Genomic DNA, 26,089 nt, shown 5'->3' with positions numbered 1-26,089 from the left:
ACAAAAGATGGAGGACTGGTGGTAGTTTAACCTCAGGGCCACTGCCTCAGGTGAGGGAAGGGTTGAAAAGGAGAGTCCTTCATAACTTCAGCCAGTGCAGGAATTGAACCCATTCTATTCACATCACTGCATTACAAACCAAATGTTTTGTTGCCTACCTGGTATTCTGGTATCTATTTCAAAATGCTGCCTTTTTTTTAAAATTCTCATCTATACTCCCAAACATTCAAACTTTGGTTCAGGGCTTCAGTGTCTTTCTTTTCATTGAAAGGAACAGTTGACAAAATGAGTGATCAAGTTGAACTGGTTGGTGCAGTGTTTAAATATTTAAAAGAATAAACGAGACTGATCCAGTTACCACAGGTGTGGCAATGTTTTCAAAATTTAATCTCATCTCATCTTGGAGTTTCTATCTATTAGTCATGTAACATTATAAAAAGTCATTTTTTTAATTAAAGCATTAGTTGGCTTGAGTCCAGCTTACTGTTCATGCTAGAAATATAGTGCAAGTATGTGTTTTGTGAAAGGAATTAAAGTTTGCTCCTTTGCACTGACTAGATTTATGACTATCCCAAGCCTGCATGACCTAGAGGTGTGGGTGGGTGTAGAAGTTATGGATATTGCAAACAACTAATCTTCAACATCTTTTTGCATTTGTTGATTTTCTCACTCCCACTCTTCCCTTTCACCACCACCACCACCACCACCCACCAAGGTTGAAGCTTGATGTTTGAATGAATCAAAATATCTTCAGTTTTTGAACAGCCTGCAATTTGAATGGAGAGGTCAGGAAGTGTCTGTTTTATAGAGCATCTTGGTGGTGGTTAAGGCTACGCCTCTGTCTGAGAATTAATTGATATTAAGAGCTGATCACAGGCAGGAAACAGCATTTACCTTTTTGTTTTGAGACCATCTTGTGCAATTCCTCATCATTTTAAGGATGAGGTTGCTTCTACTCCAGTTCAGTGGGTTTTGAGCTTTCTGTCCAATGTGATCTGCAGACTCTCCTACAGAGCTTGCAGATGTTGGTTGGAGGTTTTGTGAGCTCTTTGCTGCACTTTGACTTTTCCCTCCTTTTTTTAATATTTCCTGTATTTGCCTTTTATAAATATTCCATCGGTAAGTATGGATGCTTGGTCTCTTCGGATACTTTTGGAATATAGCCCTAAAAAGCATTCTGCTGTTATCATAGATCATAGAATCATAGAATTCTTTATAGTGTTCAGACAGGCCCTTTGGCCCAACAAGTCCACACTGACCCTCTGACATCCCACCCAGACCCATCTCCCTATAACCCACCTAATCTACACATCCCTGAATGCTACGGGCAATTTAGCACAGCCAATCCACCTAGCCTGCACATCTTTGGACTGTGGGAGGGGCACCCAGAGGAAACCCATGCAGCTACGGGTAGAATGTGCAAACTCCACACAGTTGCCCGAGGGTGGAATCAAACCTGGGTCCCTGGTGCTGAGGCAGCAGTGCTAACCACTGAGCCACCGTGTCACCTGTTCTGTCGGGAGTCTCCTGCTGTGACAGAGTTTCAAGTAAAACCGTTCCTTCAGGAATCTAGTATCTGAAAACAAATGACTGTCTTGTTCAGTGAAATGGGTTTAAGTAGTTTAACACTGAAGCTGGGCAAATTGATTTGCAATCACTAATGGTACTTCTCCAGTGCTTTTGAGGTAACTATTGTAGTTTTGTACAAGTCTCTGAAATATTTGGGTGGCTGGGGGTGTACAGTGAGTGGAACTTCAACATACAGGACCATTTGAACAATAGCCTGCCATTTAAACCTACTGTCATTGTGTAGCTGTTTTTTTTGGCTGTTGTAACATTACCCTAGAAAATATTAGATTTGATGTTTGCCATGTTTTTGTGGGTTAACATTTTGTGTGGCAATAACAGTATCTTGGGAGTGCTTCATTTGTGGCTATGTCTATTGCATAATTCCCTTAAACTTTCAGGCGCTGGTTAGCCATATTAACCCTTGCTGATTATTCAGTTGTCCTGTATTTCACGGTAAGCACTTGGTAAATGAGGTGAAATATTTGATTTACTTTTTAAACAGGCTTATTTGTTTAGACTAATAAAATGCATATGGGTGATGAACCCTGACTTCTCTGGTCCTGCTATTCAGTTGTTGAAAGTTGAAACTTTTGGGAGGAGGGGTTATGGTGACAAGCATGATCATTGAAGGGGAGCTCATTACAAAACTGCAGCTGATTCTCTGGCTGGAGAATGGGATTGGGTTAAGGCATAATGATGAGGTCGCTCAGTGGTCAGCACTGCTGCCTCACAGCGCCAGGGACCCAGGCTTGATTCCAGCCACGGGCAACTGTCAACTCCATGCATTCTCCCCATGTCTGCATTGGTTTCCTTCTACAGTCCAAAGGTGTGCCAGTTAGGTGGATTGGCTGTGCTAAATTGCCTAAAGTGTCCAAGGATATGCAGCCTAGGTGGATTAATTGTGGAAATGCAGGGTTACAGTGATAAGGGTTGGGGGGGATGCTGTTCAGAGGGACAGTGTGGACTCAATGGGCTGAATGGCCTTCTTCCACACTTGTGTGATTGAATCATACAATGATTACCGAGGAGTGTGTTGAGAGCTAATTATAGCTAGAGTAGTGACTAAAGTTTAGCTTTGTGGGAAAAGGAGGGATATGGCATAAGCCTCTCTGACCTCCATCCTTTTTGGATTGTAACAAGAGAATGAGTATTTAAGGTGAAGTTAGTAATGAAATTGTCATCAGCTGATTTTCAACCTGCACTCTCAAGGTAAGTCTCAGACCTTTTTTTAAAATTTCTCCCCATTGTCTTATCCATTCTGCCTCAGTAAAACATTGCATGGTCCTTAGGAGAGATCCATCTTGTCTTATCCATAAGAAGTCTGTGCCCCTATTCCTCATGTATAACGAGGACTGAGCCTAGTGGTGAAATACTAGGAAGGTGACAGCTGGTGATGCTGCTGAAAACGTTAATCCAGAGACCCAGGTAATGTTCTGGGGACCTAGGTTCAAATCCTGCCATGGCAGATGGTGGAATTTGAATTCCGTTTTTAAAACAAACAATACATCTGGCATTGAGTCTAACAATGACCGTGACGTTTTTACTGATTATCTGAAAAACCCATCTGGTTCACTAATGCCCCTTCTAGGAAGGAAACTGCCATCCTTACCTGACTCCAGACCCACCACAATATTTTTGACTCTTACCTGCCCGATGGGCAATAAATGCTGGTCTAGGCCTGCAGGTCAGCTTTTTTTAAAAAAACATTCAGAAAGGTAACAACACTTGCATTCCTGGATCAACTTGCACCCATAGACTTTTGGCAGGGGAAGGGCAATGTCTGATGCTTGATGTGTACCTACCATACCTATTTAGTTATGGATGATTAAACTAGCTGTGTGGCACTTGCAATTAAATGTGCTCCTTAATCATGATGGGTGTTGGAATGAAGTGCTGCTCCAGGTACAAGTAAATGGGAGAGTAAGGTGTTCATAGGCTTCAAGGGAAACACTTGGGGTATAATTTGAGCTCATGACGATAATTGAATGCTTTGATTCTTGTGTTTTAGGACAGATGCAAAATGTAAAGGGGACTTCTGCAAGTGATCAGACAGAATTGCAAGGAGAAATGGGCGGAATGAGGAGTAGTTGAGCTGGTATACAGAAAGAGGCTTGTTGATGACTCCTTTATTACTAGTGACAAGTTTGGATGATGGGGCACCGAAGGAAGCGGCATAATAAATTTCTCCCAAGCCCATAACACTAATGCCATCCAATGACTTTACTGAGGATTCGAAGGGCCCTTTTTTCCTTGATGGGTTTCAGCTGGCAGCGTCCACTGGATCTGAGTGATTCGAAACAAGGGCACCAATATTGGTCCCTAGTGGGTCTACTGTTGGAGATCACTGGGTGTGTGGGTCACAGCTCCTAAAGTGGAGACCTTTTTCCATCTCTAGAAAATGTTGATGGGAGCTGATCTTGTCGGAGGGAGGGACACCTACGTAAAAGGGGAATGCTGAAGATTGGGTGTGAGGGTAGTGTCGATGGCAAGGTTGCAACAGTAAAGAGAAAGGCGAACTGAAATAATGGGGCTTTTTAGGCCTAGGCAGAACTGGCAGTATGTAAAATTGAAGGGTCTAGGCCTGAAACGTCAGCGTTTCTGCTCCTCTGCTGCTTGGCCTGCTGTGTTCATCCAGCTCTACACCTTGTCATCTCAGATTCTCCAGCATCTGCAGTTCCTACTATCTCATGTAAAATTGTGCCGTTATCCTCCTCCTGTCTTGAGTGTTGTCTTCTGCGGCTGCCTTGAATGCTGTGAAATTGGTCCCGCTTCCACTGTGGATAGATTCTACAGATCATTAGCTCGGTGTCATAGTGCTGCTTGTGTTCGAAGGTGATTTGTGGCCTCTTTACAAGCCAGCAATCAAAAGGAGGTGAAGAATTCTCCTTCAGCTAAATGGAAACAAGACTTTGGCAGTACTCTTCATGCTGCTTCTGATGCCAACTTTTTAGATTTCAGCAGCAGAGGCATTTTTTTTTTAGGGGAAACCAACTTGCTCAGAGCACCTCTGGCAGCAATGAGTATCCTCTATTTATAGTGTGCCGCTGCTTGAAGCAGTGGTGGTGTAATATGAAAGGGGCTGATTACTGTGTGCGGACTAGCTGAGTGAAAGGGCACTGAACAACGGACTTGTGCGAGTTTTTAATCAGCCTTTGAGCTGAGTAAGGAGTTTTTTTTATCGCGTTGACATATCTTCCTAATATTTTCGAAGGGGCTAGGTCTGAATGGGTAAATTGTGCGAAAGTTGATTTTTTTTAAAAAATTGTGTGTGCGGGGACCGGAATGGGGTGGGGCCCACACGCGAGTAACTGGGACTGTTTGTTTTAAGAAATTTTTTGCCATTTTGAATGGATGATTCATCCAGGGGTGGGGCGTTTGGCACTGAGTTGTGCCAGGCTCTCCTAATCTCTCTCTTCCCTTTCTTCTTTAAATCCCCCCCCCCCCCCCCCCCACCACCTCTCCTCCCACTTACAGACTCTGACAGGTGGTCAGTTACTTGAAGGCGCACTCCAGAGGATTTCTGAAACCCCAGGTAAGTGCTCTCCTCCCTCCTGACTTTCAGGAACTACTTCTGCGAAGCTGTAGGGGTCGGGTGGGGGGCGCGGGGCGCAAACACCAAGGCAGTGCGCTGGGAGCTATCTGTGCAAGGAAGTCCGCTTCTTATAAACAGGAACTGGCTGCAATGGAGCAACCTCGCAGTGGAGGGAGTAGTTTTAAGTTTTTTTTTAAAGGGGTGATCGCAACTGGTGCAGATTCAGACTGACTGTAGTGCCTGGCTGCTTTTAATTTCATGGCTGATCTGTACAATATAAACTATTTTATGTTTTTTTTAAAAGAAATTGTACATTGTCATCTCCAGCTAAGTCTCTGTCGGATTTGAAAGCTCAGATCTGAACTTTTCTGCGCAGGAACCGCCTCTTTGCGTTGTTTATTTCACTTTTTTTATGTAAAATGTAGAAAACTTCTATCCAACTGCTGGGCCTGTAGCTACCCTTTTTTTAATTTAAAAAAAAAAAATCTGGCTATTCCGTAAAAATAGAATCGTTTTACGTTTTCTTTCCACACTGCGGTTACCATCTCCGGCTGTTGTAATATTGCAGATGTCGGATACTTTGCTGTTTAGGGGAGCTGTGGTGACCGGAATCCCTGTTTTGGTGATGCTGACTGGGACAGTGTCACTGGATTTTTTTTTTATATACCTACCTGAAAGGGCAGACAGACTTGATTTAATCATTTCATTTGGAAAGACAGCGTGTTCCAAGTGTGGATCACTTCCTGTCTCGTCTGCTGCAGAATCTAGTGAAATCTGAGCCCATGTTTTGAAGTAATTTTTTTTTTTTTTTTTTTAGTCAGTCAAGAGTCTACCTGATCCAAGTGATGGGTGATTTCTCAAATTGTACACGGGTTAAAGTTCTAAGCAACAAGCCAGTATGTGTGACTTCTTCTTCTTATTTAAGAAGAATCAACATTGGGGGTGCAAGGGACAGTGAAGAAGGCTACTTCAGAGTGCAACAGGATCTTGATCAGATGGGCCAACAGGCCGAGGTGTGGCAGATGGAGTTCAGTTTAGATGAATGTGAAGTGCTGCATTTTGGAAAGGACTTGCACAGTTAATGGTAAGGTCCTGAGTAGTCTTACTGTACAAAGAGATGGAGTGCAGGTTCATAGTTCCTTGAAAGTGGAGTTGCGGTTAGACAGGGTAGTGAAGCAGGCCTTTGGTATGCTTGCCTTTTTTATTGGTCAGTGCATTGAGTATAGGATTTGGGAGGTCATGTTGTGGCTGTGCAGGACATTGGTTAGGCCACTTTTAGAATATTGCATTCTTTCAATTCCAGACTCCCTGCTATAGGAAGGATGTTGTGAAATAGCTGGGGCTAATTTGCCTAGCCGTGGAGGCTGAGGGTGACCTTTAAAGAGGTTTATAAAATTGTGAGGGGCAGGGATAGGGTAACTAGACAAGGTCTTTTTCCCCCAGGGTAGGCCAGTCCAAAACTAGAGGGCATAAGTGTAAGGTGAGAGGGGAAAGATTTAGAAGGGACCCAAGGAGCAACTTTTTCACACAGTGGTGCATGTATGGAATGAGCTGCCAGAGGAAGTGGTGGAGGCTGTTACAATTACCCATCCAGATGCCTTTTAAATGTTGCATATGAGTAGGAAGGGTTGAGAGCTATGGGCCAAATGCTCACAAATAGGACTAGATTAATTTAGGATATCTGGTTGACATGGATGAGTTGGACCGAAGGGTCTTTCCATGCTGTATGTCTCTCTGGCTCTGACTCCTCTAATTCTGCATGTTTGCCTTTTTTCCCGCACCCCATGTGGCATTAACTTTGTGGGTTCATTGCCTTCCTGATTAGAGCTGTGGGTTGCTTTGTCAAGGTGAACGTGATTCACAGAAATGTATAGCTTCTATTGAATGTGGGATGTAATCAAGTCCACTTTTCAATGCAAATGTCAGAAATGGCCACTTGAAGTCAGTCACCTGATGACAGTAAACTATTAATTTTTTACTTCTGTAAAAAGTAATGTCCCCTTGAGACAGGCTATAGAACAGTATCTCCTGAGTCAGAGGATGGCCCTGCCTAATTTGCGTGCACTGATTTTGTAAGATTTAGTTCAAGTGGATTATTGACTGGGTGTGGCAACAGGGTCTTGAGTAATGCTGCAGAATATAGTGGGCTTCCCACTGCTACATCTCTACTGGAAGGTTAATTTGAATAAAAGGTCCCCTGTATTGACTAGTTAAGCATGTATCCCTATGTGCAAAGACTAAGCTGACTGCTGAGGTTTTAAGTAAGTGTTTTGGTTACAAAGAGGTGCAGTGGTGCACCTGTTTTGAGCTGTTACATTCATAGTAGGTGGAAGATGTTTATAGAGCAGCCCAAACCTGTTTTTCCACATTTTGGACATTCTCTCTCGCTCTCTCTCTTTCTCCCTCCCTCTCTCTCGCGCTCTCTCTCTCTCTCTCTCTCTCTCTCTCTCTCTCTCTCTGTCTGTCTCTTCCCCACCCCCACTCCTTGACAGGGAGGCTGGCCCCTAGTGACAAACTGAGAGATCGACAGTCAGTGTACACCTGGGCCCAAGTTGTTGGATGATGCTTGATAGGTTTGTGTCTGTCTTGTATCTGTGTTTTAGTTACCACAATGCCCTCCATGGTCCAGACTTAGTTTTTCGTCATGTATCTATCTCTGCCGTCGTCTTGCACTGTTCAGTAACCAGCAGATGTGTCTTTCCACCCCTGCCAGATGTGGTTTGAAGGTTGTGCTGCCTGTCTGTAATTTTATCTGCTCAATCCACTCTAATATTTGTTTGACTAATCGCTTGACTTGAGATACTTTTATAGACCTTTGAAACTCTGCACGATTTGATCTTCGAGTTGTATTGAACTGGGGTATGGAGAAAAGAGATTTTGTTTGAAATAATGCACTTAAAGTGATCACACAAGGCCTTACTGGTGAGTTTGGGGTCTGCAGGGAAGGTTTGTTTAACCTTCTGTTATTAAAACTAGCTGGGGTAGAGTTTCTCATTGCATCTGCAGTAACTTACTCCTGGTCTATGGTGAACCTGCTACTTCAGGCACTGTGTAAAACGTCTGCTCAGTGTCCACTCGGTGACTACAGAAGGGTACGTGTGGGAACTACTTCCCATTACCCTTTTTTGAAGGAGGGGTGTGGTGTGACCGATGTGAAGCAATCTGGCTTTTCCAAGTAGATTGAAAACTGTCTTATCAGTGCTCTGCACAGCATCTGAAATCTGTCTTTTTTTGCTGTGTAACATGCTGTCTATGCATTTCCATCAAAGATTACAATGTTTCGTGAAGTTGCAGCTCCTAGACTTGTGCTTTCCCTCGGTGAAATATATATGTAACTTACTTTAGTCACTCTTTTTTCCTGTTTTTTATGGGAGTGTTTTCTCATCTCTCTTCCCCTCCCCCACTCACCACCACCATCACAGACTTAGTGGCTGGTTTGGCAGCAATATCCAGCATGATTTCAAAGGTAACTCGTTAAGATTGCTAATTGTTAAAGCTCGTGCTCAAGTCATGCTGTGTTCTTTCCAGCTGCAGAGAGTAACTACAGTTCCAAATTCCAGATTATATCATGTTATTGATTTGTGTACTCTAATCCCAGATTTATTTACATGGGAATAGAAGGGGCTGTTTAGGATGGATCTGCTCTCCAAATGGCACCGTAGTCATACAGCATAGAAACAGACCCAACTAGTCCATGCTGACCATGTTCTCAAACTAACCTAGTCCCACCTCCCTGTTCCTGGCCCATATCCCTCCAAATCTTTCCTATTCATGTACTTATCTAAATGTCTTTTAAACCTTGCCATTGTGCCAACATCCACTGCTCCTTCAGGAAGTTCATTGCACATGCTAACCACCCTCTGTACGTTTATAAAAAAAGTCATTTTTTTAAATCCTCTCATGTTAAATGTGCCCCCTAGTCTTAATCCCCCATCCTAGGGAAAAGACACTTACCAATAACGTGATCTATGCCCCTCATGACCCCCCCGCCCCCCCATAAAGCTCCAAGGTCACCCCAACCTTCTGTAAAATGTCTGTGCCTGTTTTTATAACTCAAACGCTCCATCTCCAACGTTCTAGTAAACCTTTTTCTGAATCCTCTCCAGTTTAATAATAATCTTACTATAACAGCAACCAGAACAGCACATCTTACTTCAGAAGAGGTCTCACCAATGAACTGTGCAACTTCATGACGTCCCAACTTGTGCTCCATGGTCCGAGCAATAAAGGCAAGTGTGCTTCACCACCCTGTCTACCTGTGAGGCAAATTTCAGAATTATGTACCTGAACCCTTTGATCTCCGTTCTACAGTACTAGCCGGGGCCCTACCTTCATTTGTATGAGTCCTGCCCTTGTTTGTTTTGTCAAAATGCAATGCCACACATTTATTCAGATTGAACTCTCTGCCACTCCTCTGCCTGTTGACCCAGTTGATCAAGATCTCTTTTTGTAATTTTAGATAAGATTTTTGCCGTTGACTATACCACCAAACATGCAAACATACTAACAATGCCTCCTATATTCTCATCCAAATCATTCATATAGATGACAAATGTGGACCCAGAACTGATCCCTGTGGAACGCTGCTGGTTGTAGGCCTCCAGTCCAAAAATCAACCCTCCGCCACCACCCTCTGTCTCCTACCATAAAGCCAATTTTGTATCCAATTGGCAAGCTCAACCTGAATCCCCTGTGACTTAACTTTACTAATTTATAAGGTTCTGCATGGTAGACTAAAGGCTTCACTAAAGTCCAAGTAAACAAAGTCTACCGCTCTGCCCTCATTAAGCCTTTTTTGGTTACTTTCTCAAAAGTCTATCAAGTTTGACCATTTGCCTCGCACGTAGCTGTGCTGATTATCCCTAATCATTCCTTGCCTCTCCAAGTGCATGTAAATCCTATCTTTTGGAATCGCCTTGAATAATTTTACCCACAGCTAATGTCAGGCTGTCGGGTCTGTGGTTCCCAACTTTCTCCTTTCTCCCTTTTGTAAATAAAGGCACAACATTAGCCACCACCCAGTCCTCTAGCAACTGCACCTATGCTTATTGATGAAACAAATTTCTGCTAGGGCTTTGCAGTGTCCTCGTAACTTTCCGTAATGTCCTGGGATACACTTGATCGGGTCCTGGAGATTTAGCCGCCTTTTGTTTTCTAAGACCTCCAGCACTTCCTTTTCTGTAATGTGAACTGTTTTCAAAACATCAGCGTTTATTTCCGAGTTCTCTAGCCTCTTTCTTCACTGTAAAGACTGATGTGTGATATTTAATATCTCTCCCACTTGCTGAAGTTCAACACCAATTACTCATTAACCTTTAAGGGGCCCTACTCTCTAGTTTTTTGCTTTTAATGTACTTGTAGAATCTCCTTTTTCGATTATCCTTAACCTTATCTGTCAAGGCTCTTAGCCCTTCTTTGCCTTCCTGCATTCTTCTTTCAGAATGCCCTACACTCGTTATACTTTTCAAGAGATTTGTTTAATTCCAATTGTCTACACCTAATGTTTCTTTAAAATTCTTGATTGAACCTCTATCTTCATTCATCCACTGTTCCCTAATCTTACCAGCCTTGCCCTTCACTCTAACAGGAACATAATGCCTCTGCCTCTGAACATACTCTATCAGACTTTTGAAAGGCCTCCCACTTGTCAGTTGTCCTTTTACATGCAAGCAGCCTACTCCAATCAACTTTTGAAAGTTCCTGTCTCAACATTAAAACTTGCCTTACTACAGTTAAGAACTTTAACTGTTATGGAAGGTGTAGTCTTTTCCATAACTACTTTCAAACTAAGTTATGATCACTAGTCCCCAGGTAAACATCATCTTGATTGTTAGGTCAGCCAGGATGGGGGAAAGACAGTTTACTGAAGGGCATCCATTCAAGAATTGGATCTCTGAGATAGTGAAAATAACTACATTGCTACACAAGATTTTTTTGTGATAGACGTTTTAAAAAGTTGGCACATGCTGTGACCTGGGGATTGAAGAATTGCAAGGAACGTAATGGAGCATAGATAATGTGTGTTGAGCCCAGTTTTCTTGGAGAACAGATGAGCTTGTGGCACTTAACTTTGCTTGGCTTGTAAAGGAGTCACTGCCATATATCCTGCTTTACAAAGGCCTATTTATGCAGAGCCAAAGTTGCCACTTTCCTGTTGCTGAGGAGAGGGAAACATGAGCTGAAAATCACTAGAATAACCATATTCAGCAGGTCAGGCAGCATCTGGAGAGAAGCCAGCTTGCTGGAAAAAATCTCTTCAGTAGTTTCCACAAACTTACAGATGCAAAAATGTAACCGGTTTTATGCGAGTACTGGGAGATAAAGCAGAGGAAGAATGCTGTATGGAGATAAAGGGTGGGATGATGGGACAAATGAATGAATTTTTCTGTGCATGCTACCCCAAAATATGGAGGGGGTGGAATAGTTATGATTTGAAGTTTTGAACTCCAACTGGCTGTAAAGAGCCTAAGAAAAGCCAAGCTACTACTCAGGATAATGAGATTGGAGTGTGGAAAATTTAAAATATCAAGTGATCAGGCACTCCTGTCATGCTTGTAGATTGGAGATGAATGTTCCTGTGTTTTATAATACAAGTCATTTCAGGCCTTGAGCCTGCTCCACTGTTCATTGGGAGATAAGAGGTTCTTTTGATCAGTGACTTGGAGGAAGGAAGTGAATGTACTGTAGCCAAATATGCAGATGACAAAATTAACTGGAAAGGCAAGTTGCAAGAGGGATAGTTATTTTTTTCCCCAAACAGACCGTTAGGTTAAATATAGAAAATAGCTGTAGGAGTAGGTCATTCAGCCCTTTGAGCCTGCACCACCATTCAACATGATCATGGTTGATCATGCAATTTCAATATCCCACTCCCACTTTCTCTCCATACCTCTTGATCCCTTTAGCCGCAAGGGCCACGTCCAGCTCCCTCTTGAATACATGTAATGAACTAGCCCCCAATAGCTTTGTGTGGGAGAGAATTCCACAGGTTCACTACTGAGTGAAGGAATTCTTCCTCATCTCGGGCCTGAATGGCATACCCCTTATTCTTAGACTTTGAGATTAAGTGAGGTAGAAGTTGGCAAATGGAGTATAATGTGGGAAAATGTGAAGTTGTTCATTTTGAAAGGGAGAACAAAAGTACTTAAATGGAGAAAAGTGCAGAAAGTTGCAACACAAGAACTTGGGGGTAATTGTGTGTGAAACAAAGCTAGTGCACAGGTGCTAGTTCTGTGAACCTGCTGAGCATGTAAGTTTGACTCTTCCACTTTGACCTAAGTGCAAATTGCACTTCAACTTGCAAAAGTTAATGCATTTTCTGTACATTCAGTTGCCTGTTGCTAAATGTGAAATCTTGAATCAAATGTATTTTCAGCAGTAAATTGTTGTGGCTTTTATTAATACAGCTGAAATAAATCACTCCACTCTGCATTTTAACCAGAACACTGAGTAAGCTAGATACGACCCTTTTTTAAAATTTGATTTGAAATTCCTGGAGATGTTGATAATGCAGTAGTTGATCAAAATGTCACCTAAGAATTGCGGTAGTAATGAAAGAAAAAATTAAGACAAACCTAATCCAGTTTACAAACCTCCACACCCATGTATCAATGCTCAGCTTTAGTGAAGTGATGCTTTTCCTCTGGGAGAAGCCCGAGCTTTCTAACTCCCAGAACAAAACACATTGTATAATCTCGTGCCCCTGTTCTGTGTGTAAACTGTGTGCCAGAACCACTTCTCCCACATTAACAACAGTACCTGCTCTGAATACCTATTTGCTGTTTCCAGAAGACAGCCACTTAAACCGCAGGCTGGTGGGGAACCTTGGAGAAACTGGTGGCCTTGGATACCAGTTCTATTTTTTTCTTGAAGCTATAAACATATTTACTGTGTCTATAGTGGTCATTTTAAAGATACCTAGAGGTGTCCATGTATCAAACTTGGAGGATTTCTAGTGAAGGCTCGCCATGTTTAACAAATTCCTCCCCATGATGTATGATAGTTTTTAAAACTGGCACAGAGTCAGATACTTTGTCATTGGAATTCCTTTGCCTTTTTTGAACTGGTTTGGCAAAGTTTTTATGCTGGAAATTCCAGGCCTTTGTAAACAAAAACGTTTTGGCTACTTTATCCCTGCTTTTCATTCTGAACTACTTGTAAACACTGGTGTTGGCCTGGAGAAGCATTTGGAGTAAACTAATAGTCTGTACCCTTGTTTTAAACTTTCAGTGGAGCCAGATCTTCTTCTCCTCCCCTTCTTCTCAATCTCTCATCCATTTCCCGCACTTGCTGACTTGGTAAGCTTCACCCAGATAAGTGGCTAATGTTTCAGCTGTTTGTTTGATCTGTAATATAACATTTTAAATATATTTATGAGGAATTCCACAAAAATAGCTTTTCCTCTTAAACATCACGTTAATTTTAGTTCACTAAATGTAAGCTATATAAATGATGTAGTCTGCTAAAGGAGATGGATCAAATTTTGCTATTAGAATGTTCTGCTTTGTTTTCCTCCTCGTGTTTTGTAGAACAATCATTCTGTAATGAATAGTGTTTAAATGAGGAAGGCTGGCTCTGAGGTTGGAAGCTGGTACTAGACTGTACAGTTTTGACTAGAACTGACATGGGGAGCAAACCCTTTAGATTCCCAAAAAAAGTACTGCTGCTCCATTATCCCATCATCTCAGTTTCTGTGCAAGTGGCTTTTGATTTTTAGTATAAATACTTAGTGCAGACTAAGGTACTGCCTCAGTTTTGAATGTCTGTGGAGATTCTAAATGCATTTGTGCTGACCTTCCAAATTGTCCCAAGATTCTAGAAAAGATATTAAAGTTGTGCATGTAGTGCCTTTTGAGAAGGGAGGGAAATGGAGAGGAAATTATATGGGCCAATTAGCTTAAGTTTTCTTGTCATGGTATTGAAAGGTCTGATTCGTTATTTTTAAGGAGGTTATGTAGGGTATTTAAAACAATTCCACCAAATCAATATGGTTTTGTGAAAAGAACACTTGTTCTACTATAGGAAGTAACTCGCAAGGTGCATGAAAGGTACCCTGGAATTGTGGATATACTTGAATTTTTGAAAGGACTTTTATGGCACTAGACTTGTAGTTACCTCAAGATGTGCACTGTGTAGGATGTAACCAAGTTCAAATCAATGCTATCAGAAGCTAGATAGGCATAAATGGTTCATTTTATTTCCATGTTGGCAAGCTATAGTTAATGGAATGCCACAGGAGGTCCATGATGGGGCCTTCACAATTTATTTATAATCTAGATGAATGGCTTGGATGAAGGGACCAAATGTTATGTTGCTAAATTTGCTGGTGTCGCCCAACGTAGTTAGGAAAGAAAATTGTGACTAGGCTTGATTGGCTTGCTCACAAACTATGTTTGGCCAACGGGTGATGAGAAAATGTGAACACCAACTTCGAGTAGAAGTGAAAAGCAATCTATTTAAACAGATAGCAGAACTATATGGATCACAATGTAACAAGTTATTTGCTCATGGGATATGAAGATTGTTGGCTTGGCCAACATTTCTTGCTCACTAATTAATTGTCCTTGAACTGCATGGTGTGAGTGAGAGTCAGTCATGTTGTGGTGGGCCTGGAGGGCTCTGATCTCCAGAGGTGAGTAGAGGGCTGAATCTATTTGAGGCAGAGTTAAATTTTTGATTGACAATGGAGCCACTCTGTAGGGGAAGGCTGGAAATGCGGAGACAAGGCAGCAAACAAATCAGCCTGTCTTATTGAATGGCTGATCAGGCTTGAATGGGGCAAAATGGCCCACTCCAAATTCTAGTGTACAAAGGCTGTTTTGAGAATCAGTTTTTTTTTTGAGGTGGATCTTTAATTGTTACTTCTGGCCTGGGAAAAGAAGGCACAAGTGAAGTGTAAATTTAAAAATTAGCTACTTTCACCCACCCATCAAACTGGCTTCCTCCAGTTGGAATGACCAGATCTTGAGGCATTCCTGAAGTGGAATCCTGCACAATCTGGGCTCTGGTTATGATTTGAAGGTTAAATAAATGATAAAATCAGGTGGAATTTGAAGATATTCCCTTTATTAAATGGAGCACAAACTCCTAAGATGAGGAGTGAAAATGTTACATGAAGTGATAGAGCTGTATATACAATTATAAAACAGATGTTTGTCAATTAATACACTAATGAACTTTCCTTGTTGGACACATTACTCTGGTGATTTTGTTTGTAATCAGTTTGTTACTAGGGTTTCAGGATCGTATCCTAGCAATAGTGGATCAGTAGTGGTGTTGTACTGCTTCCTTTCTGAAATGTAAACCCTGTTTAGCCTTAATTCCCAGACGAAGCAGTATTTTGAATGAGTTGAGTCCTTGGTGTTTGCTTTACCACTGAGCTTTAGTTTGGTTAAGTTGAGTAATGAGCAAGAATGTGTTAAAACAATGTTACTGTTCAATGGATTTTTGGAGTTGGATCTGAATTGAAGTCACCCATGGCTTGGTCACGAGTGCTTAAGAGATTTGCATGCAAATTGTACAAAGCGATGTCTTGGTTTGAAATTTAAACTCTGTCTGACATCTCACCCTATCTACCAGTCAAAATCCAAAAGTGATTTATTTTTACCTTGACTCTTGTGCTTTGTTTTCTCTCATTCTGTTGCATTTGGGGATGGATTTGTGGCACAGTGATCTTGCAATGTTTATCTTGAACAAATCTCCCTTTATCTTCCTGTTATCCCCTGACAAAGTTGATGGCAGCAGTTTGATTCTCAGCCGACCGGGAAATTATTGCCACTCTAAGCACTCATACACTTTCTTTGTGGCTATTTGAGGTGGTGGAAGGAGCAGAAGGAAAGAAGCTTCAAGCTGTAGCTAGGTTTAAAATTGCTTTGTCCTCCATGTCTTTTCTCTTGTGGTATTTCCCATGAGTTGCAATGGCCCAGAACAAGTTAACAACTCGTCAGGATAATGAGGTGAGCGGTCTGACTGCTGAGGGTGTACTAGATTGCAGCTATCTTCGACTCTTGATAGCTGACGACCAAATTTCATCCTGCCCACGTGTAGGTATTCCAGTGCTGGAGAGCAGCCAGATAATAGCATGAATAACCCGTCTGCAGCGATCAATGTTGTGTTAAACTGTTACTCAACAACTTTACAATGACTCAGATCTGATTCAGTAAGGGTCAGTGATTGGACTTGAGACTTTTTGGCTGTGTGGAATTTACTGACGAGGGCATCAGGAGTTTGCTTATTTCAATTATGTCAACTTGTTGGAAACATCAGGCGGGAGTAACTTTTAATCATGAAAACAAATTGCTGGAAAAGCTCAGCAGGTCTGGCAGCATCTGGAGAGAAATCGGTTAACATTTTGTATTGAGTGAACCTTCTTCAGAACTTCTTTAACTCTTAAATTTGGTTACGTTATGACGCGGATACACATGGTATTGCTTAATTTGTCTGTTCTACTGCATAATTTTTGGTATTGAGATCTCTGAACCTGAGCTTTCTCTCCATTGAACTCCTGCTTTACTTTACAACTACACTTCAGATACAAAATCGTTTACTGGTCTCGTTTCTGGAAATGAGTGGTACAAGCTTCCAAATGTTTCTCTCCAAGTTTGTACCTAAAGAGAAATTACTGCTCGTGTTGATTTTTTGAGACTAAAATAGTGCTGTGGATTTAAAATGGCCATTTGGACACTATATATTTCAGTCATTTGGTTCACAAAAGTTGAATTCTTGTAGGCAAGTGGTGCTTCTGTGAAGTAAAGCCCAAGTTACAGATTTGGATGTGATTCAACTTTTGTCATCTTAGTTTTCTTCCAAGTGGATAAACTATTCCCTTTCTTTACCCATCCTTGCTTCAGTATTGTCTTGAATGTATTAAAGACGTTCATCTTCAGTTTTTACTGCCTGTGTGCAGAATTTCCTGATATTACCTTTTGTACTAGTTTAAACCCATGTTTTTACTGATTCCTTCCAATGTTTAATATTTCCTGCAAAGTCTGACATGCCATGCAATAAATGGGATAAGATTTAAAAACGTTAAGCTGAGAAGGTGTGTCTTTGATCAGACTGACCTTTTCACAACATGGATTAGGGAGAGGTGATGGCCTTGTGGTATTATCACTGGTAGTAATTCAAATACCCTAGTAATGATCTGGGCACCTGGGTTTGAATCCTGTCATGGCAGCAGATGGAATTTGAATTAAGAGTTTAGAGAACCAGATGGGTTGGTCTTGGCAATTGACATTTGTTTCATGGTCATCACTAATGTCCTTCAATGCAGTATATTTGCCATCCTTGCGTAGTCTGGGATGATTTCTAAATGCTGGCCCAGCCAATGACTCCCACATCCTAAAAATACACTTTTTTAAAAACAAAACACCATGCATCATAAGCTCTACAGTGTTCGAGGCTAGAAGCTGAATGGTATCAGCAGTAGATAATGGGTCTGAATTCCTGCAGTGCTATTTGAGCGGTTCTGTATTCAGTAATCGATGCTAATCTGTGGAGTAACCCTCGCATGGGATTTATGGCTATTGTGATATGAAACAGAGCCCATGTTTCTTTATATAAATTCAGCAGGACAAGCAGCATCTGTGGATACAGTACCAGTTTAATGTTTTGAGTCTAGTGAACTTTCTTCCAAACCTGTTCTTTGTGCATTAGGATTTGGAGTATGACAGGCTGTTATTTCATGAACCTGAGATTGCGTTGCCATATTTGGCACAAGGCCTTCAGATGTTAGTAAGGAGGACTTTGCAAAGTTAACAGTTGGCTTTGCCAATATCATTTCTGGTGCCAAGGTCAGTATTTGGTTGGTTGTTATTGGTTTTGTTCATTTTTTAGGTTTTGTGGTAGTTTTGATACCATGAAATGGCTTGCTAGGCCATTCGGAGGGTAGTTGAGTTCACCACCTTACTGAACCTACATGTAGTCCCAGCAAGTAAGGACAGCAAATATCATAACCTGAAGGATGTTTTTGTTTAGTTTAACAGCTACTCTTACTCAAACAACTTTTATTAATTCCAGACTTATTGATTTTATTTTGAATTCTGCCATTTACTATGATGGCAATTCAACCCATATCTCTAAAGCATTAGCTGGGGTTGCTGGTTTACTAGCTTAGTGACGTTAGAATGCCATCACCTCCCTCCAGGTCTGCTGATTTGCTTTCAACTCAACCATTGGAACGAAGAATCTCCAAGCTCCTAGATGAATCAAAAAGGCACAAACCTTGAACATGTTCCCTTTTTTTGGTTTTGCAACAGGATTGTTGGTATTCAGTCTGTATCTAGCAAATTTAAATGGGTTGCATGACCAGGTTGATTGACTTTTTTTTTTAATCGCATTGTGCTAATAGCCACTCTAGTAACATGTAGGATTAAGTGCTCCCAAGTGCAGATAGTTTTGCAAGTGTAGATCGAATACAATAGCATACTTTACCTGTTGCAAGCAACCATTGACCTATTGTTGGAATGTGTTGCTCAGTTATTTGGCAGGATTCTTTTTTGGCAGCATCTTGTGTTGGTGGAAGATACCTCCTGTAGTCACTGCATCATAATGTGAGCCAAGTAACAACCTGAGCAAGCCATGTCTGTCAATAATAGCATTGACCATGTCGTCTGTGATTTTTGTATAATTCAATCTGCGGATAGCCTTCTGCTCTATTTCTGCATCAAGTTTGCAAGGTGAACAAATGACTGCTGCTTACAAGATTGGGATCGATTGTCCCTTGCAACAATGTGCATGTTGACCAGTGAGGTCATTGTCTCAATATGCCCTAATTTAATCAATGTGCAGCATAAATTGGCCAAATGGCTGAGTGAATTACTGCAGCAGGGCCCTCCTGGTTGAGGGATTATCTATGTATGTTCAGTGTTTAGTCTAGCCTACTGCAGATATTCTCAATGTTCAAATAAGTTTTCTGCCTCAGAGTGATATGGGAAATCCCTTGTCACCTCGAACCTCACTTTCCCTGTTCTTGGGAATTATCTATTACAATGGTACTTTTAAACTTCCAACTATCTCGCATTTGATCTTCTAATTAGACCTGCAATTCCCTGATTAATACAATTAGTCTTCAACTTTGCTATCATGCTATAGATACAACATTGCTTTCTGAATCTGTTCATTGAACTTATGAACTTGAGCACTCCGTAGTTGAGGTCAATTTGTTTTATTGATGCCATGTATGCCAAAGTAGATGGTACCATGTGATTCTTCCCCCACCCCCACCCCCCTTCCAGGTCAACGATACTAACATCATCTTTGGTTTTCATGAGCCTTAATTTCCTATCCTGTGCATGTTTCAGAAACATTTCACAACTACTTGAATCAGTGATTTTGAAGGATTGTTTTGTATAGCTTTAATATATTTTATGCCCCCACCTGTTTGTTTGGGATTCAAATTGCTCCCTGTGCTAAAAGTTTGTAATTAGGATCTTAGCCGCTTGTTCACCCTGTAACCTCCTTACAGAATTAAAAGTGGATCAACTGAATGGGGCAACAGCTTTCAGGATTGGATCATATCCTGCAAATTTGCAGATGGCTCAAAGGAACCACTTCTTTCTTTCATGGTGTTGCTGGCTTGGCCAGCATTTTATTGCCCATCTAATTGCCCTCTAGCTGAGTGGCTTGCTAGGTCACTTTGAAAGTGCCTGGTCTCTAGTTGCCCTGGAAAGGCAAAGTATCTACACTTTGAATCACTTGAGTAAGCCACTTGGATGCTGCCTTCATGTCAAACGACATTGTGCCTGTCTTGCAGTTGAGCAAATATAGTGTATGCATGTCCGTGCTGGTGTGATGCCAGGTACGTGGGCTATACATCTGATCAGCTGGCCAATAGTCCATTTGACGTTGAGTCACAGTACAGACTGTACACCTGGTTGAGTGTTTTGGGCTTTGTACAGTGTATACTATAAGCTGAGGATCTGAGACTGACTAGGTAGTGCTTTATGAACAATCATGTGCAAATAGTAATACTGGCCAACTTAAAATAATTAGTCACTTATAACCTGACTCATTTTTTTTATCACCTAGAATTGATGTGTTCATAGGAAGTGACCCTTTTGCTGCCACAAAGAAGAATATGTTCAAGCGTTGCACATTTTTGAAATATTGGGACATAGGGATCCTATAGTTTCCTATTGGCCTTTCCTGATGGCAACATCTCTGCTAATCAACACCCCCCTCCCCCCCCCAAATTTTCCTTCTGACGTATAAATTGACCATTTTGACATTTGATGGTATTGCATTGTCCTGATGAGTAGGAGCAACACATCTTTCAGAAATGTTCTCATAACTTAAGTATTTTCATCCTTAACAGGAAGAGGACCAGAGGTGAAAGGCATAAATGTCAGGTTGGCATTACAATAGGCAATCCACACAAAGGTTCATGGCACTGAATGCCTGTCTACACTGAACGCTATATTCGCATGTTGAAGTCGAGCACACAGTTCTAATGTTTAAAATATTTATCTTCCAGGTTTCTAGTTAACCACTTTTCAGAGAGCTGTCAGCCCCTTGAATCGCGTCCTTAGCTTAGTTTTTGGAGTATAAATCTGTGGACACTTCCTTTTACACTTAAAGGTTAGTATGTATGTATTTATAATCTCGAATTTCTTGCTTAAAGTTGATTTTAGGTAAATCCCAACTGTAAAAGGAGGCTGATTTTTGTTTTGAAGTGGCCATGGATCTCCTTTACATTATTTCACTCAACCAAGTGAAACTTAATGGATATAGAGTAATGGGGTTACTTTGTGCTACAGCTCTTCGGAACAATACAATGGGCTGATAGCCTTTTTGTTATTGTTATAATTATTTATCATTTTGATATCTCCTGTGATGCAATTCTGTTTTGGTAATGAATCTCCTCTTCTGGGGGGCGGGTTTTCCCATGTGTTAAGGGAAATATCTGTCACAGCCTAATGTATTTCCAACGGCTGTGTGGAAATCTGAATATAGGTGAGGTGGGATCACCTGGTTCTCGTGCTCGCTCCTCCTGTGGATCTGTTGCTATGCCCCTTGTTCTAATGGTGTATTTGAGCAAAATAGTCAACATGTTCAAGGTTCAGCTTTGGGTGGTGGTGGTTATGCATGGTAACTGACTTAATGGACTGTTGCCAGCATCTAAAACCTAAGTGTTTCTCTCTGTTCGGCTTTTTCAGCAACTGCATTGTGTTCTGTGGGAAACTGAGTTGGTCTTTTGCAGTAGCTATTTGTCTGTTTGGAGTGTTAGTTGTCTAGCCAACTGCAGACTACTTCCAATATTTGAGTTCTGTTCCTATCACATTTGATCACTTAGGCTATCCCTTGTCACTTCCAACTCCTTTTCTTTATCCGTTCTTAGGAATCATCTGTCTCAGTGGAAATTCTCAAATTTCCAACCGCCTTGCTTTTGGTCCTGCATCTCTTGATTTGTGCAATTATACTTTTTAAAATTTCTAAATGCAGGTGGACAATTATGTGCTGTGACTGAACAGGGAAATGGTCAAGATCTATCTGGCTAGAATGTCAGACATCTGGGCTCTTGTCAGAACTCGAGCAGCAAGAATTACTCAGTGTATCAAGATGTTGGGATACATTGATAACCACAATCGTTTTTAGAAATTTTCTAATCATCCTCCTTCAGAGCTTATTACTCACTTTTTTTTTTTCAGCAGATGGGACTTGAATTTGTGCCTGTCTTTTCAGCTAGGAACATCTCTTCTGTGATACAAGACCGCTGTCATCTTTTCTAAACTGTCTTGTTGAATGTGGAATGAATAGGGCAACTAGTGTGAAGCCCTCGGATGTCTTTTTACAGCTAAAGTTGACACCATCTGCTTGGTTGCCTATGTTGCTTTCTTCACTCTCTCATTTTTAGCCCAGCTCTGAGCCACGATACTTTGCTACATGCCCTTTCTCTATTTGCATTGTGACCTTGCCAAGCTCCTGTTCCTAACTACCTTGCTCTTTGCCTTTTTTGTATGTTTCACTAAACAACTGATTCTCGTGCTAGTTAACTGTAAACTCTCCTTGGATACTCCTAGACATCCTCCTTCCCTTCCAAACCTTCTGTCCTTGTTTTACTTAAAATATTTCACTCCCCGACCCCCAATATCTCTTTCTTTGGCTACGGCCCTGGTTCTATTTTCGAGCATGTTGGTTTGAAGGGTGGCAATGTCTATGATTTCCCACAACTTCAAGTTTGTACCTCTCCATCTTGTAGCACTGAAATGACATCCAGCCTGTTGCCTGGTTCCCTGAGCAGAATGCATTTTTTTTCCCACATTGTGTTTTCTGACCTGTTGTGGCCTCTTTGACCCAAAAGACCACAGTCTCTCTTTCCAACCCAATTCCATTGTCCAGCTGAGGTAGTAAGAACTGCCGATGCTGGAGGAACACAGACCAGGCAGCATCAGTGGAGCAGGAAAGTTGATGTTTTTGGGTCGGGACCCTTCAGCTTTCCTGCTCCTCTGCTGCCTGGCGTGCTGTGTTCCTCCAGCTCAACACTTATCTCACTTGTCCAGCTGGGTGGGAGTGCCCTTTCCAAACTTAAAACCAGTTTGGGCACCAAATATATAGAGAGCAATGAAGTGGGTCTTTCAAGTTTAGAATCCTTTTTCTTCAGCATTCGGGTGTCTGTGTATACAGTAATTCTTGGCCTTTTTTGGGTTCCACTCTCTCAATGCAGTTCTCCCCAGCAAGTTTCCTGCCATGGTTTCCCTTCCTAAACCCTTACCTCAGGTTTGCTAAGAATCCACCCTTCGCTCCTGCTTGTTTCTGACCACCTTGCTGCCCATCTGATACTCTCAAAAATGAGATCTTGTGCAGTGCCTTGTTCTACTAACTTTACATTCTTCACTGCCTCCTGGTGATGTTCAATGAGCCACATTGTTTGAGTAGTGTGAAACTGGATGGGGGAATAGAACCTTGTCAATTTCCTAACCTGTTTTGAGGCTGGACTATAATGTTCTCTGACTCAGCTGAGCTTCCAAACCCGTATCCTCACTCCATTTCTTCTACCTTCTCGTTGTATTATCCATCTCCATGCTGCCTCTGTCTTTGTCTTTTTTGTTTTGTGTATCTCAACTGAGCTATTCCAAAGCTCTCCTTGTGACCTTGCCATTGTCCACTGCATCTGCTCTCTAACTCAGTGTCTGATTTAACCCATCATTCATTATCTGACAATTTTTGCTTCCATTCTGACTCTATTGTATCCTATCATTCAAATTTCTCCATGACCTTGCTTCTCTCGAGTGACCATTCAACTGCCTAAGATTTAAACTTGTTCCCTCTAAAGCTCATGCTTTTAACTCCATGTCATCCTTTCTTTCAATGCATTTTTTGATTTTGTGCTCCATGTGCCAAATGGTGATTTTTAAATTACATTTATTTGTATAACACCTTTTAATGTCTTTCATTTTATGACCCTTAGGCTTTCAAAGTGCCACTTTGAAACAAACATGTTGGCAGAGATGGGGGCACGAGCTGCCCAGGTATATGAAAATCTTCTGAAAGGAGGTAAGACGGTTCAAAGATTTTTCAACTTGTAACTCCAAGGATCTAGTCCAGTTGAATTTTGTTTTGGCTTTATTTAGTAGCCTCTTGTTTGACATTACAATGATTTGTTTAGCTGTAGTCATGCATTTGACATTTCTTGTATTTGCAGTAAAGAATTCTTGCTGAGTTGTGCCTGAAAGCAGATTTCTTAATCCATTAGTGATTCTGAAATGCATAACCTAATTGACATTTCTAATAAACTAAACGTGCATAAGCTTGTATGAAGTGAAGTTATAGCTGTTAAGTCAGCAAATTCAAATGCATCCCAGGGACACTTTTTTTAATAAGCTGGAAAAATAAGTCTAGGCAGTTTGCCAGTGCTTTGGTAACTAAATGTGCTATTTTTAAGGAAGAAGGCAGATTAAGGCATGTAATCTGACCTGGTTGTATGCTTGTGTGCTGGTAGATCTCCATCAAGGATGCAGTGTGTCCTAAGGTGAAGAGGCACTTCAGCACAATTTTCAACTTCATGGCCTGGCATTCCCCCCCCACTCAACCTTTACCATCAAGCCAGGGGATCAACCTGGTTCAATGGAGAGTGCAGGAGGGCATGCCAGGAGCAGCATCAGGCATACCCGAAGATGAGGTGTCAACCTGTTGAAGCTACCAAAAGTGATTACTTGCATGCCAAACAAAAGCAGTAAGTGAAAGACCACACTAAGTTCATCTCTCAAAAAAACAGATGACATCTAAACTCTGCAGTCCTACCACATCCAATTATGAATGGTATTGGACAAGTCTACACCCTCAATTGTAGAATTGCTTGCAGAGGTTTTGTCACCCTGTTGGCACAAGGCAAACAGACATGCCAGGGAATTCCTGGAGGCCTGGCATTCCAACCAGAACTCCATCAATAAGCACATTGAACTGAACCTGGATATACAAACCTCTGAAAAAGAGAACCGGAAGTGATGCCAATCACACCAGAAAACTGAGGTATTTATATACCAAGCGGGATAGAACACCAACGCTTCACCGGAGGCGCACTGATGATGTTACCTAGCAGGGTGACGAAATGTTTGCAACCAAACCCACTGGCTTGGCGAGCAAGTCTATAACCTCATCCACAACCCAAGCTACAAGTCTTCTCATCTTTTAATTAAACAACTTTCTGCAGGAGGAAGCAGCTCTACAAATATCCCCATTCTCAAAGATGGAAGAGCCCAAGACGTCTGTACAAAGATAAGGCTGAAGTATTTGCAGCAGTCTTTAGCCATAAGTGCCAAGTGGATGATGCATCTTAACCTCCTTTAGAGGTCTTTGGCTGAAGACTGTCGGTGATGTTAATTTGACTCCACACGATACCAAACAGTTTGCCTTTGCAATGTCTCTATAGGCCCTGATATCATTCTGGCAAAAGCACTGAAGGGCTGTGCTCCTGAACTTACCGCTCCCCTAGATAATTTGTTCCAATATAGTTACAACACTGGATTCTACCTGACAATGCGGCTCGGTGGTTAGCACTGCAGCCTTACAGCGCCAGGGACCCAGGTTCGATTCCACCCTTCAGCGTCTGTCGTTTGCACGTTCTCCCTGTGTCTGTGGGTTTCCTCCGGGTGCTCTGGTTTCCTCCCACAGTCCAAAGATCTGCAGGTTAGGTGGATTGGCTATGCTAAATTGCCTGTAGTATCCAGGGATTGGGTAGGGAGTGGGTCTCGGGATGTTGTTTTGAAGGTTTGGTGTGGACTTGATGGCCTGAATAGCCTATTGTGATTCTGTTGGCCCAGATTGGCCCAAATTGGCTTTGGCCTACTTTGACCATCAGTAAAATGATAGGTGCTATCAAAACATACTGTTTTGATCTAGCACTGGTTTAGCAACAACCTGCTCAACAACATTCACTTGGTTAGGCCAGGGTCAGTCAGCTCCTGACCTCTTGGTTCAAACATGAAGAAAAAAGCTAAATTCTGGAAACGAGGTGAGAGTGACAGCCCTTTACCTTGAGGCGAGCATTTAAGTGTGGCCTGAAGCCCTAGCAAAACTGGAATGTGGGCAAACTCTGCTGGTTGGAGTCATACCTGGCACATGGGAAGATGGTTGTGGATGTTGGAGGTCAGTCATCTCAGCTCCAGGACATCTCTCTGCAGGAGTTCCACTGGGTCAAAGCCCAACCATCTTCAGTTGCTTCATTAATGACCTTCACTTCTGACCTTGTGATGGAGAGGTGATGTTTGCTGATTGGTGCTGAACATTGTGCATGTGTGATGGATTGGGTTGATAAGTGGCAATAACATGCCACAAATGCCAGGCAATCTAACTATTGTCACTTGACATTCAACGGTGTTACCATCGCTGAATCTACCACTCTCCATATCCTGGTGGTTGCCATTAATTAGAAACTGAACTGAACTTGCCATATAAATGCAGGGGCTAGGAATACTATGGCAATTTAAATTACCTCCTGACTTCCCAAAGCCTGGCCACTATCTAATAAGGCACAAGCCAGGGGTGTGATGA

At 41.8% G+C, this 26,089-nt stretch overlaps 1 protein-coding gene across 8 annotated transcripts in view; it reads left to right on the top strand.

Moving 5' to 3' along the window:
* Positions 1-26,089, top strand: part of LOC109927895 (elongation of very long chain fatty acids protein 1) — a 68,476-nt gene that overhangs the window by 27,616 nt on the left and 14,771 nt on the right. For 3 of the 8 annotated variants that reach the window (XM_048602217.1, XM_048602211.1, XM_020527917.2), the window contains exons 2-4: positions 5,044-5,101; positions 20,574-20,677; positions 23,508-23,593. In XM_048602217.1, coding sequence (XP_048458174.1) covers positions 23,536-23,593 — 58 coding nt within the window. In that variant the 5' untranslated portion in view covers positions 5,044-5,101; positions 20,574-20,677; positions 23,508-23,535. Of the gene's footprint in view, positions 1-4,643; positions 4,731-5,043; positions 5,102-8,528; positions 8,568-13,330; positions 13,399-20,573; positions 20,678-23,507; positions 23,594-26,089 lie in introns of those variants that run through there. The other 5 variants (XM_048602213.1, XM_048602215.1, XM_048602214.1 and 2 more) reach the window with 4 other exon arrangements.

Source organism: Rhincodon typus, chromosome 10 (assembly GCF_021869965.1).
Source record: "Rhincodon typus isolate 14 chromosome 10, sRhiTyp1.1, whole genome shotgun sequence".
In the NCBI taxonomy this organism is placed as follows: domain Eukaryota; kingdom Metazoa; phylum Chordata; class Chondrichthyes; order Orectolobiformes; family Rhincodontidae; genus Rhincodon; species Rhincodon typus.
The sequence above is the reverse complement of the archived record's forward strand: the minus strand, read 5'-3'. Positions and strand labels throughout refer to the sequence as shown.